Genomic DNA, 14,767 nt, shown 5'->3' on the forward strand with positions numbered 1-14,767 from the left:
ATAGAGGTGGGGAAGGCGGAATCGAACGGATCACAAGAGTAAAAATATTTCCTCAACCGGGACTCGAACACCGGATCTTTCCACTTGCCGGGCGGATGCTCTTAACCACTTGAGCTATCGAGGATAGCCAATTTACCCTGAGATCCGTGGGTCTAATATGTCGCCAAGCGCCCCGATTCTTTCAGCCAAGAGATGGCGTCAGGGGGCTGTTTCACCCACCAAAGGAGAAATAGACAATATATATATATATATATATATATATATATATATATATATATATATATATATATATATATATATATATATATATATATATGTATAAGTATGTATAATTTATATATATATATATATATATATATATATATATATAATATGGTGTATATATATATACCATAAACAGTAATCAACCCGAAGGTCGGTTTGGTAGGCTGAGTTCACCCAGTACCCAGCCGGATGGTGTCTGAAATTCACACATAAGAGTAGGGGGGCCAGTTTCTTTCCCTGTGCCGGTTATGGTTTCCCAGGACGGATGGCAACGGAATGCCATGCATTCCGTTGCCATCCGTAGTTTTCCCTGTATAATGCAAACTTATCTGTGCGATTGAAGGGGGGCGTGGTACTCCCGCTGGGTTCGGCCACTGGCCGGGTTCGTACTCGGTTGTTTATGGGCATGATTCACGCTGCTTGGCCCTAGCGGAAGTGCGATCATTCGGGTCTCCCTGGATCAACCAATCGCCCTCCTCACTCAGCAACAACACCTGTTTACCGACGTATATATTATAGTATATCGACGTCGCTCGCTCTTAGGCGCCCGACACAAGAGCTCCGTTGGCCCTCGCCGATCAAACAACCTTCGTGGCGATCAACGTGTTTGCATGACGCGCAGTCCTTCGTGCAGTCTTTATAGTTTTGGGCCCCCCATGGGAAGGGGCGGATGAGGGCCTGGCCCTCGCCTCAAAATGACGACGACGCACTCATCCCTCCTCTTGTCCTCTTAGAGCCTGGAGGAGCGGGAGCGGAAGCATTCGGTGCACAAGGAGCAGTTGAGCCGGGAGCACCGTTTCCTCCGACGGCGTCTCGAGCAGCTGACCACGACGACCACTGGCGGCGAGCACCACCACCACAGCAGCAGCAGGGCTGCCGCCAACGGCGCTGCCGCCGCTGCGTCTTCGGGTGGCGGAGCACCCTCCGCGGCGGTGGCCGTGGCGACCGGCCACCACCACCACTCGCACCACTCGCACCACCATCACCACCACCACCACCACTCGCATCACCACGGCGGCAGCAGCGGGGCCCACTCGCACCACCACTCGCATCACTCGCACCACGCCTCCGCCGCCCTCTCGTCCTCGGCGCCGGCCGCCCCGCGCGCCACGTCCCCGCCGCCCCCCTCGGAGAGCGCCCTCTCGCTGCTCTCCAAGCGCCGCTCCGTGTCTGAGTGCTCCTCCGCCTCCAGCAGTACAAACGTGTCGACGACGTCGTCGGCCGCCTCCTCTTCCTCGGCCGTCTCCTCCGCCGCTTCCTCGCCATCCATCTCGGAGTCCGGTGAGACATCCCTCCCGGCATTCGCGCCATCGTCTGCCTCGAGATTATTACTCTCGAGCACGGCGAAGGTGCACACGACCGTGCCACGTGTGTGGCGGGTGTACCTGTAGCCAACTCCTTATCTACCCTGGCTACAAACCCCCCTCCTTCTCCCCCCCCCTCAAATTTAATTATTTCTCATACCTTCCAAAGATGAAAATATACTTTAAATATGATTTTAATCTTCAGGATACCAAAATATTATTAATTGTAGCGAGTAGAATGCATATATGCCCACTGTAATAGAAGGAGCTAACTTAAAGATTGCTTTGTTGGATTATCTTCACTTGTTCCTTTAAGACCTCAAAGTCAGCCTATTTAAATAAAAGAAGTAACTTGGTAATTCCACACGAACTTAATAAAGATATGGCCTGGGTTTCAATGTTGGAGATCATCATCTTACCCAATGATGACTGCCAGCGTTGAAAGCATATGTCGTATTTTAATCAAGTGCGTGTAGAATTTCCAAGTTACTTCTTTTTGGGGAATTAAGAAAAAACTTTGTTAAATTCACCAAAAATGTTTATTGATACATCATTTTTATTAAGTAATGTATTAATAAATAATTTTGGTGAATTGTACCAAGATTATCTTGAAGTGAAATGATTGACATTTTAATTTGGCCCATTTCTCTCTTTGGCCATCCCTCTAATCTTGTTCCCATTTGGTTGACACTTGGGGTCCCTGATGCCCTAGAGACTAATTTCACCTCAATTTCTTCCCTTTTGTGTTTAGTTTTGTAGCTTGCCTTTTTATTTTTGGTAGTTTATGTTGACATTTTAGCTTCTAATGTGCATTTTATCCTGGTTAATTTAGCTTCTGCTCACACATACAGCAAAACAGTTATCAAAGGAATGAATATTGTCAAATTTTGGGATATCAGTAGAATATGGGAATAATATAATAAATGTGGAGATTATGGATGTCCACATTGCTGAAAATAGCTTTTTAATTTTCACTCTTATTTCTCATGTATTAATTAATAATGCATGGAAACTGTTTGCGCATAACTGATAAAATTATGTGCATGAGTTAGTTGCATGCATGATACACGGACATATATTGTTTTCAAACTCACTGTCTCTCCTCCGAGTTGGTTATAATATAAAATGTTTATGCTGATGAAATGTCCTGTGGCAATAGTGAAACGAGGAAGATGGAGGGGGGAGAGACTGGGTTCCAAAACATTCCCTGCCTTAGCTTATGCAGAAGTATGTACATCCATGCGTACCCTGAGTACTGATTTATATCAAAAGTTTGTCAATTATATATGATCCCCATTCCTTCTTGAGTCTCTTTAATTTGTTGACTCATGCAAATCCTGGAATTTGTGCATGTGTGAGAATGTATGAAATGTTTTTATATTGAGTGGGATTACTTTTGCCCCTTACGCTTACATAAGCCAGGAACTAGTCTTGATATGAACTTCCTTGCCTTTTGCAGATGAGGTGGACGTTATCGGTTATGGAAGCAACCAGAGTGACACGGATGACCACAGCAGTGTCCGCTCTACTTCCAGTGACAGTGGAGTGGCAATGTCCACCAGTCGGTTGACCCTCTCCGAAATGGAGGTCATCTAGGTGTGTGTGCATTCTCTCTCTTGCCTTCCTCCTTCCTACCTAACTCGAGCCGTTTGTCAGTTGCAGCCGTCACAATAATGTCCAGTTGACTTTGACGAATTTTATTATGGAGTTAAATGGCCGCACTTATTTATGTTTTTGACAAGCATGCAAATAATATAATTATTGTTGGATACGATGTGGGGAGAATTGGTAATTGGTTCTAAGTGGTAAATTATTTGGTGTGCTGGGGATCGGGATTGCCAAGCCTGCTTCTGCCTCAGTCTCACGTCATCACGAACGAGAGATTGGAGTCTAAATGAAAGGTAATATTTTCTGGACAAGACCAAGAGTAGTAGAATGTAGTTCGCAATCCCAAAATAATATGGATGAATATGACAAGTGACATAAGTGCATACTGCTGTCGCTCAGTGAATTATACTATGTTTCAAAAAATGTAAAATTCTGACTACCAACCCCCCCAAAGTACTGACTGGAAATATTTTCCAATATTTCACCTGTGGAGATATTATTATTATTAGGTAATCTACTGGTTAAGGTAGGTTTTTGGATGGCCATAATAACTAATTAAATAATTTGTGACCATTAGCAAATCACAACATCCTACTCTACATCAGGTCCCTCCTCATCTCCGAGTACTTTCTTCCTCCCTTCGCCCCGTCATATTCTTTTTCAATGGCTAACTTTGTTGGTTGAAGTTCTTTACTATAGAGTTCTTCTATATACTCCTTCCACATCTCTTGGATCTTTCCTGCGTCAACTATTACCTTATTCGCCTTATCTCTAACTGTTAGCATAGATCTCCCTTTCTTACTTCCCAATAAAGATTTAACTTTGCTGTACAGTGCACCAATTTTACCCTTCCTCTGCAAACATTCCATATCCTCGAACTGCGTCTTCCACCATGCTTCTTTTGCTTTATTTGTTGCCCGCCTCAATTTATTGTTTAATTCTTGGTACTTCATTTTGCCTAACTCTGTATTTACATTCTTCCATTTTCGCTGCTCATCCATCTTTGTAGTCATCTCATCCGTGATCGATGGTTTTGTAGCCCTTTTAGCGTAAACGGATCCAATAGTGTCTTTTGCGGCTTTAGACAACCCTTTCTTAATACTTTCCCATTTTTCTTCGACAGTTCTTAGCTCTTTACCATCCTCCATGATTTCCTCTACCGCCTGTTTGTATTCCCTCCTTTTCAAACCATTTAATGCTTTTACATTCGATTTTCTAACTCGCCGCTCGTGCCTTATCTTTTTGAAACGGACGCTACATTTCATAACAACTAAATTGTGGTCATAGTCCGCATCTGCTCCCAGGAAGCTGTGCGAGTTAATCACACTGTCCTTAAACCTGTGTCTAATCAGGATATAATCTAGCTGATACCTTTCTGAGTCACCTGGCATTTTCCATGTCTACCTGCGTCTTATATGGTGTCTAAACCAACCAAGTGTTGGTGATGACTAACCCCTGTCTCCTGCAGAACTCAACTGCTTTCTCCCCGCGGTCATTCCTCGTGCCTAAACCGTAGTCCCTCACCTCATCACCATCTCTTCCTTCGCCTACCGTCGCATTCCAATCCCCCATCACTATCAAATGTTTCCCTGCGGGAACACAGGTGATTATGTCCTCTAACTGATCGTATATCCTATCGACCTCTTCTTCCTTATGGTTGCTCGGTGGCATGTATACCTGAATAATAACCAAGTTCGTCGGTTGTGCTTTTATCTCTACTAGAAGTATTCTATCCGTTACCTGCTCTATGTTGACTACGCTTCTTCCTACCTCTTCATTTAATACTATGGCAACCCCTCGTTTTCTCTCGTCCCCACCGCTGTATATTATTCTATAACTATCACTCCAGTAATCCCCGCTATCCTTCCATCTTACCTTGCAAAGACCTAAAATATCTATATTTCCCCTTTCTTGCTTAACATTCTCCAATTTCCCTGTCCTCATCATTGTCCTAACATTCCACGTTCCTATTCTAATTAATGTGGTCTTCTTCTCCTGCATCTTCTGTCCTGCTGCTGCTGGTTTTCCCTTGCAAGGGTTCGTGGGATGACGACCGCGGAAGCCTTGCCTCCCCCGCCTGGCGGGCACGACACACGGCTGATTGGGCCGAGCCCTTTAGTTGTCAGGACTCAAAACTGTGGAGAACTCAAAACTGAGGAGATAGATTAAGTAAATGGTTTAAAACATTAGGTGACCAAAATATCAATTTCAAAGTGAGTGCAGCATTAATACTCAATTGTATGGCAATAGGTGGCTTGAAAAGCAGTGGATGTACAAACTTAATCTGTCTGTATAGCAGTATCTTGAAGGGCATGATAATCCGAGGGGTACAGTGTTGGGCTAGTGACCAAAGGGCTTGGGTTCGATTCCTGGGGACACTCTCATCTTAACCCAAGCTATCTGATTTTTTTGGGCAACAGATCTGCCCGGGTAACCACAGGCCACACACAGGGAATAAGGTACTGGACCCCGATATCACTCTGATGTGCAAATTCGAATAGGAAATGCCCAGGCACAGAGGAAGATCTCTGACTACATTATGGTTAGGCACGGGTTTAGGAACAGGCATTCACACAGATTTTGCGGAGCGTATGTGAATTCAGATAATGTAATAATTAGTACTAATGAAGTTAAGGTTCAGATTCAGGAGTTTAAAATATGGGAGGAGGTTAAAGAAATGGAATGTGAATGCATTAACAGGAACAGCGAGGAAAGAGTGACAGGAGGCTGTAGAGGGAATTATGGGTGAGGACGGGGAGCTGAGTGTGATAGAGTGAAAATGGGAACAAATGATAAGGAGATATCAAAAGTTGCAAATAAAACTGTAGGAACAGTAAATATGAAAAGATGAGAAAATCATGGATGAGATGATTAGAAAGATAAATGAGAGAAGGAAATGGAAGAATATAAATTTGGAGTTAGGTAGAAGGAAGTAAAAAGAATTCAAAAATTAAGTGAGGCAGCTAATGAAGGAAGCGTGGTGGAAGAAGCAGTGCGAGGTTTGCAGAGGACAAGTGAAATTGGTGCACTGTCGAGGAAAGTGAAAGTGCCGTCGGGGAGTGAGGAGTGGTCGTTTTTACGGGAGGCGACGGACAGCTGAGGTCATTTGCACAATCAGGGATGGACGGGAAAGGATGAAAGGCGGAGCAAAACCCTTAGTTGGCATTAGCCTACTATTAACGAAGGGTGCCGAGGGGTCCGCAGCTTAACATCCCATCCGAGGGATGGTATTCTCACTCAAAGTGCCCTCCACAAAGCGACTCAAGTATGGATCAGGATACCACTGAAAAATATCTGCCACCTCCAGGATTCGAACCCGTGCCCTCATGGTGGGAAGCCAGTACGGTAGCCACTGCACCATTCCGATATCGTGGATTAAGGAGTGTGACATACTATCAGAGAAATGGCTAGACTGACTATATTGCATATTAATTCCTTAAGCTGTAAAGGGTTCGCAGCCAACTGGAGGACTGGACAAAATATTTAAGGAAATAAACTCCAAGATCCGTCTTCCTGGGAACCGCAAAATGGAAAAATTTGTAGTAAACTCTAAAGGTAAAGTATCTAAAGCCGATTATTTACCAAATCAACTGTGGCTCATGCAATAAATTTTATACTTGAAAGACTAGGAAACATTTAATACCATACAAAGAACACATCACCCTCTGCAAATAAAATAGACCCAAGAAATCCAGTAGTGCAGAGTACTTAATGACAACCGAGCACAACATCACACAAGACAATTTTAAACTACTCAACCAAACACCAAATTATCTATTGGACACATATGTAAGTGTTCTAATAAATAAGCACCATCTCATAGATAGCGATTCAGCACCCATCTCTTTAGCATCACCTAAACCCAACATTTTAAACACTATCCTACATTCCATTTGGAGGTCATGTAGTTGCCTTGCCCCCCTCATGACCCTCAAACGACCAATTGTTTCTTGTTTTTCCTCTCCCCTCATCCTTCCTTCTTCTGATGGTCATTCATTAGGTCCCCTCAACCTTTCCTTTCCCCCCCCCCCTCTCCCTTCACGTATATGTATCCTGGGATACCGATTCACTTCAATCTTGTTTAAAAAACCCTTAACAGCTTAAGAAAATATTATTTAATATAGTTAGTTTAAAAAGAGATTGTTTGAAACTCATTCATCCTTTCCGGAGATACGACTGGAAAGTTATTGATTGAACTAGGGAAGATCCAAGACAGATGGAAGGAATGAAAAGAGGAACTGTATGGTTCAGAACTTGATCCAGCAAGGTTAGCTATAGAAAGAGAATAGGACACAGATGAAGATAGCATAGGTCCTGACATACTTGATTGTGAGATAGATAGTTGGAACTAGAAAGTTAATGATGATTGGACTCGTTAAAGGCCATGAGATTCGATAAGATTCCTGCAGAACTACTCAAGGGTTCAGGAAAATATGTTAAAAATAGTTTTTGGACTACTTCGTAGTGTTATTGAGTAGGTATGTCACCAGAAGATTTTTCCAATTCAGTGTTGGTTCCAGGAAAGGGAAGGCCTTTTCTGGAATAGGAACCAGCCTATTCAAGGACTATGAAACTATCGACTAAAAAAGCCATATGCAAGGACTACAGATCAATAAATGCTATATTGCATGCAGCTTGAGAGGTTCTCCTGATCATCAAGAATAGGATGGAGAGCAGGGCAAATGATTACTAAAGAGATGATCAGTTTGGGTTTAGGAAGGGGAGAGGTATGCATGATGCCATTGCAGTAATGAGATCACTAATTGAGAGGAATATAAAATACAATCAGGATGTATTTGTCGATTTTGAGGAACTAACTTTTGTGTGTATGTGGGCAAAGTCTACGTGGAAAAGCAAAGTGTTTTCTTTCATTATACAAGAGTCTTTGTTGGAATCAATTAAGTGGAAGAATTGATATATTTTGCAGAAAATAGGAATAGATTGGAGGGAAAGGAAGCTAATCTGCAACCTGTACATGTCTCAGACTGCTCAGGTGCGAGTGAGGAACGGAGAGTCCGAATGGGGGCAGTGTTAGGAAGAGGTGTAAGGAAGGGTTGCCCATTATCACCCCTGTTGTTCAACCTGTATGCAGGAGAAATGATCAAAGAGGCAAAGGGAAGAACTGGAGGTAGGAATGAAAGTGGGCGGGGAATTCGTAAAATCAGTTAGGTTTGCTGATGACCAAGCTTTAGTTTGTCAGTCAGCCAAGGGGCTGCAAGCATTGCTGAGTGAATTGGAAATTCAGTGCGACAGGTATGGGATGAGAATCAATATTAATAAAACAAAGGTTATGCGATTTTCTAGAAAGATAAAGGCCAAGCTTATCATTAAAATAGGAGGGCAAAAACTAGAGCAGGTAGAACAGTTTACGTATCTCGGAAGTGTTTTGGACCAACATGGTCAAAGTAGTAGGGACGCATGGAGAAGAATTGCGCTAGGCAAAGAGGCTTTCACAAGGACGACGGAGTTAATGACGGGGATGTTGAGTAAGGATGTTAAGAAAAGACTCGTAAAAACTTTGATATGGAGGGTAGTCACATGCGGGTGAGGAAAGGGTATTGTTGGGAGAAATCCTATGGAGGCAGGAAAAATGGATGAAGGGTGTATTGATCTGGAGTGGAATGTTGAAGAATGTAATAGAGGGGAGAATGTTAGGCAAACGAGAAAAGGATAGGAATATGATAGGGATGTTGGATGGGATGAAGGGAGGATGAAAGTACACAGAGATGAAGAGGGACTTGCTGTAGAGTAGGATATTGGGTTGTGTTTTGTTGGGTGAAATAAAATATTTATTTGGTAGTTGTGTCCATCCAAACCCTACCTTGACCAATAGATTACCTAAAAAATATATATATTTTTTAAGGTATATATATATATAATTGTTTTCAAAAAAAATTTTGAGTTTACTTTATAATTCAATCGATGGTTGGACTTCAATTTTTCCCTTTCCGTCTTTGTTTTAATGACTTCGGCAAATTTGGGACTAGTTTTGAATTGATTTTTTTTCAAACTATATTTACTTGTAATAAAATATCCATGTTTTTAGATTTTGCTTTAATTTATTGGTTCAGAAAGGATTATGTCAAAATTATTTTAGGCTTTCTACTATTTATTTAGTATTTTATTCTTTGGTAGTATTTCGGTTGCTAAGCCTTGTCTTTTATTGTTTTACAATAGGCTTTTTGTTGAGTGTAATAACTTATATCTAGGCGTACTTATGTACATTGTTTTATAAATTTTTTTACAAGTTTAGTTTGGAATAAAGCAACTTTTCATCAAATATGTTTTTGCCCATTTTAATTTGTGTTGGTTTTAAAGGGGAAAGGGTAGCAGTAGGGGATGGGGATGTTAGATGAGATGAAGGGAGGTTAAATGCATGCAGCATTAGAAAAGAGTTCAGTTTGGTCCGGGGAGTCAGGTTTTCTCGTTCAATGAGGGTTGTGGTGCAGCTCAGTCGGTGCCCATCCAGGAGCTACCCTAAATGGTAAGTTGCCAAATAATTATCGAATGGAGCCTCTCCTTTGAAGCTCCTTGCATAGTGAGTATTTTGCGAAATGAGCAAAAATATCTTATAAATGACCTGGTTGTCCGTGGTGTAGGTGTTTCATTTTCTGCTGGCATTGCAGGGTGCATACCCCTAGAAAAAAGCATTCTAATTTCTTTGAAGCTTCAATGTGTCAGAATTGTTAAAATCATGGAAGAGTGTTTCTGATGATTTTTGTGCAGGATTTTAAAACGAGTGCTTAACAAATTTGTATTCTTTTGTGCCGCGTATGTAGTCCACAGACGCAAAGCTTTAAGGATGTATTTATGCTTGGCTCCGAGACTGGAGGCTGGAGTGGCATTTCTGCTCCTGTTTCCATCATTTGGGCAATGGTTTCCACTGGCTCTTGCTTGAAAGTGGATAAGTGGATGCGGCCCAGTGTGTGTCAGTGTAATGAAATGGAGGCTGATTTCCCCCATCTTTTGTTCCAGGCACTCGGAGTGGACAAACAGTGAGAACACTACGAGAAAAGATGGCAGACAGATGTTGTGCTGGGAAACGGAAGACGCAAGAGGGGAGGTACAAGGTGGTGGAAGAAGATGGGATTGTAGACGTGCATGGTGCAGGGGTGTGTTTGCCAGTGTGTGCGCAAGTGGTTCTTGTGAGGGGTGGAGAGGAGGAGTGGGTGCACCAAGGGGGGTGCTCTTGATCTTTCTCCCCCCCTTTACACGTATGTATTGCCGTGCCCACCAGCAGCCAGGCGTACTTGTGTGCAGTCAGTCGCAAGGGTGCACCTGGGGCATCTACTCGTCATCAGCTGCTGCCTGTGGAGGGCAGGGGGGGGAGAGAGAGAGAGAGTGCACGTGCCCCTGTCCCACCTCCTCCTCTGTGTACTCTCACTCTTTTCCATCGCCCCTCGTCAATTTCCATCAACTGTGTTTTCTTCAGTTGTGGGTGCTGACTGATGGAGGGAGAGGAGATGATGGTTGCCATGGAAACCACGGTACAACACGTCGTCCACCCTTCCCCGCTGCTTTAGCACCATCGTGCAGCCCCTCGACTTCTCCACCCCCTCTCGTCCCCCCCCCCCGCCTCCCACCACCACCACCACACCAATAATGGAGTGACCCCACCACCCACCGACGGGCAGTGGGGCGGGCGGGCGGCTTACGTCGTTCATGTCATTGCTGAGGCATTTGTGCACCCTGCTGTGATGCCCACTTGTCCCCCCCCCTCCCCCAGGGCCACTGCAGGAGAGTGATGGCAAAGGAACTGCTGGATAGGGGAAGTGAAGTGGAAGGTCATCTTGAGGATTAACGAAGGGCAATGAAGAGGGAGTGAGATGGTGAATGAGGTCACCCCCACACACACACACACACATTAAACACACACACACTAAACACACACACACGTGCACATGGAACGAGGAGCATTATCGATGAGATCAAGAGAGAGAAGAAGTTGTTTTAAGCCCACCATGTACAGTCATAGAATACCCAGTTTCTCAAATAAAAATGGTAAGCGGAGAATGGAACTATAAACTGCTGGAAATGAGAACTCCAAAAAAATTACACTTTCGTTATTCAACACAGAGCAGTTTCTCTAGTCAAGAATAATCCAGTAAAATGAAGAAAAAAAGAGAAAAATGTATTATACTATATACATATATATTATATATATATTTGGGGAATTTGATGCATTCTGTAAATTATTTATGTAAATTGTACATAATTTTAAAGATGTGAGGCCCATATATTTTACCTGCAAGTCATTGCTTTGGCATGGGTCAAAATATTCTGTCCTTTGTTGGATTTTGTTTTAAAAGTCTTTGTGAATTTATCAGAATAAGTATGAGAATATTGAACCAAGAAGAGGAGTCCACACACAAGTCTTAAATTTGTCTCTGAGGAGTGCATGTTTTACTGTGTGCACGTGAGGGAGTGAATGGGAGGGAGTGACTGGCGTAGCGAGAGAATCGTGTCGAAAAAATAATTATATTCAAATAAGAGAGAGCGGTATTATTTAATAGGTACGTGGTGGATTTGTTATCAATTCTTCACCAGAAGAGAAAATAAAAAAATTTCTTTGAAATTACCAGAGTGTAGGATGTATGTGTGTCTATTAGAAGTTAGGGTTTTGGGATGTTTTTGCTCAGAATAGGAAATAGGGGCAGAGGTTTGTGGATTTAAGTCTAGTAGACTAGTGTGAGAAAGGGAGGGAGATGAGGTCTTCGGGAGTGGAGTCTCACCCAGCCAGCCAAAATGGAAAAAAAAAGAGGATGAGGAGTTCTCTTTCATGCTAGTTGCCTGATTTGTTTAAAATCCCCAGTTGTTGCATTAAATGAGTGGAGGGGCGTTCAGGGTTGTGCACTGGCCAAGTATTCATTGGCATGTGCCAATTGGGACGGAAGGTTGTTGTTTGGGATCTCCTTGAAAATGTAAAAAATAAAAAGAGGGCTCCGATTGTGAGATATTTGCTGGGTGAATGGGTTTGTTTGTGTGTGGTGGCAGAAGCATCGGAAAGTGCAAACTTAAAAAGCAACTTCTTTTAATTGAGCGGATAGTGACAGCTGAAGCAGTTTTACAGTCTTAACCACAAGATTTAAAATAATTGAAAAATTAAAGTAATTAAAAATAATAACTGTTGGAGAGAGTGCACCTGACCAAAAATCATGTTACAAAGAAAAAGAAAAGAGAATGGGAGAACTATCGTGCGTGCGTGTGTGTAAGTGCGTGTGCCCGAAATGCGCTGAATCTGAGACATTGGATTTATTCCCAAGTGTCGAAGACTTTCTGAGGCTGTTGTGTGATGTGATGTTATGGATATGCATGCGTGAATAATGGCTTGGGGAAGGTTTTGCAGACAGACTGAGTTGAGTGGAAAGACTTCCCGTTGATATCGTCCTAAAGGTTTATGGGGTAATGGAATTCTTATTTTCTGTCTTTTTTTTTAAAAAAAAAGCCCATACGCCAGTTCGAAAATCTCTGCCCTCTTTTTGTGGTTTCATTCGAATGCAGAATTTGAAGAAAACGGTAAAATATGTAAATGTAATGAGACTGATTTGGTGTGAATGAGAGCGGATGTGATGATTTGAGCGGTTGGTGTGAGGATGGGGCGCGTAGCACACTCTCTGCCTTGAGACGAAGAGGCCAACGCGCGGTGCGGGGAGGCACTTGCCACCACGCAAGTGTGAGTGACGAGGGGGGATTAGCACGGTTGGGGTGCACTGGAATGTGACGACAGGGTTGGCAGCGAGTGGTTTTCTTTGGTTAAAATGAGTGGGGAGGGAACAATTGCCACTGAGCCTCTGTTAGACTGGGCTTGGAGGGGGTGGCAGAGGCAGAAAAGATTGAGTTCATCTGGCTCATTTGTGTTGAAAGGAATTAATGAGCATTTTGCACACGTCAAGTGATAAAACAACACTTGATCTGTCCTCCCTAAATTCTCTCTGCCTCAAAACCTGGGAGACTAGAAGCAAGCGATAGGTAAGGTTTTTAGTGACTGTTAAGAATTCAGAGTACAAATTCTGTATAAGCCCAAATTTCTATTTGGGAAAATGTATATGTTTCTTTGATTGTCTCTTAGTTTAACTCTTTTATTTTGGTTTTGGCATCCAGTGGATGGAGGCATAGATGAATGGGCAGGGCATTAGGAGTGGGAGTGGATGAAATGCTTCAAAAGTGTTATCAGTCATCCTTCTGCACAGCACTGGTGCCCAAGTTCTGTGTTTGCAAGGGGCACGCACGTTGGATGATTGAATTCAGAAGTCATTTGGCATCATTGCTGTGAGAGAGGAGGGCATCACACAATTGGGTAATTTTTCCTTTCAAGAGGTGCAACTTTCGCTAAATGTCGTTTGGGCTGGGTAACTGAGAGAACTAAATTGTCTTTGGGTGCCAAAATCACGTCCAATCTTCCTTGTCAATCCTTCCGAAACCATTTCTAATTTCACCTACTCACATTGCTCCTTGTTCCCATCACAGCCTTCGAAGCTCTTAGAAAAATTTTTAAAAGCACTTAATGCCTTGGTAATCCTTTACCAAGTTTTAAATGTCTGCAAAGGTTTCCTTCATATTAAAGGGAGCATATATATATATACACACACACACAAATAGTATATATACATATATATATACATATATATATACATATAAATATATACATATATATATACATACATATATATATATATATATATATATATATATATATATATATATATATATATATATTGCAATAAGACCTTCCTATTGCTACCCTGTATTGTTTGATTTTTGTGCGTGAGAGCTGATTAAAGTTAAGGAGGAGGGGGATTTGAGAGGGGGTGAGGTATTAGTCATTCAAGTTATATGCCCAGAAAACTCTGAAGGATAGAAATCAAAAATTCCAACCACAAGAGGATACAAAACAATGTTCCCTGGCTTTTTGTTTTAGATGGAAAGTACATAATGCACTTTTGTTTATCCATTTACAGTGCACGTAGTTGTGTTTCCGCAAGCATATGTGAAATAACTGGAGAGATTAGTTGATGAGTGAATAAATGGATTTTAGAAAGATCGAAGGCAGTGATTAGGACGTTGACGTATTGCAATGAAGAGATATAAGTTATTGGTGGGAATGGAATGCCAATTGAATTGGCCGAAGAAGAGGAGAGGCTGTTGCCCTGGATGCATGGGCTGTAAGCTTAATTCAAAGTCGTTTATCCCTTTGTTATTACCCTATCTCTTCTCATCTCTTATTCACAAAATGGTGTTGAATGAATTAATCCATTAGTTACATGTCTATAAGTCCTGCAATTGAACAACACATGCTGCTTCCTACATATTTTGGTATTTGAAAAAAATACTGTTCAAAGTTGAGGAAAATTAAAACTAGCACCTTGAGTTGGAAGCATCAGTAATTGTTGGTCTAATATTTGATTTTTGCTATGGCATAAAGAAAGGCCAAGGAAATTTTTCCGGAGCCATTGTGCATATATTTTCTGAAAATTTGTTTTTTAGCTGCCATGTGAGTGAACAAAATAGTGAGTTGTTTGAATATTATAGTTTTCCCATGCCTCCCTGCTTGCTTACTGTCCAAAAATTACTTGAATAGTTTTTACTGTAAA

General features: G+C 42.2%; 1 protein-coding gene across 1 annotated transcript in view; it reads left to right on the forward strand.

Annotated features, from left to right (window-relative positions):
- LOC139692743 (max dimerization protein 3-like) overlaps positions 1-13,764 on the forward strand; it is a 121,858-nt gene extending 108,094 nt beyond the window's left edge. Inside the window, exons 5-7 of the mRNA XM_071590989.1 lie at positions 999-1,545; positions 3,028-3,164; positions 10,152-13,764. Of these exons, the coding sequence (XP_071447090.1) occupies positions 999-1,545; positions 3,028-3,164 (684 nt within the window). The 3' untranslated portion in view covers positions 10,152-13,764. The remainder of the gene's footprint in view (positions 1-998; positions 1,546-3,027; positions 3,165-10,151) is intronic.
- The last annotated feature ends 1,003 nt before the right edge of the window (positions 13,765-14,767 follow it).

The sequence above is a fragment of the Hetaerina americana genome, unplaced genomic scaffold (genome assembly GCF_022747635.1).
Source record: "Hetaerina americana unplaced genomic scaffold, ioHetAmer1.1.p SCAF_40, whole genome shotgun sequence".
In the NCBI taxonomy this organism is placed as follows: domain Eukaryota; kingdom Metazoa; phylum Arthropoda; class Insecta; order Odonata; family Calopterygidae; genus Hetaerina; species Hetaerina americana.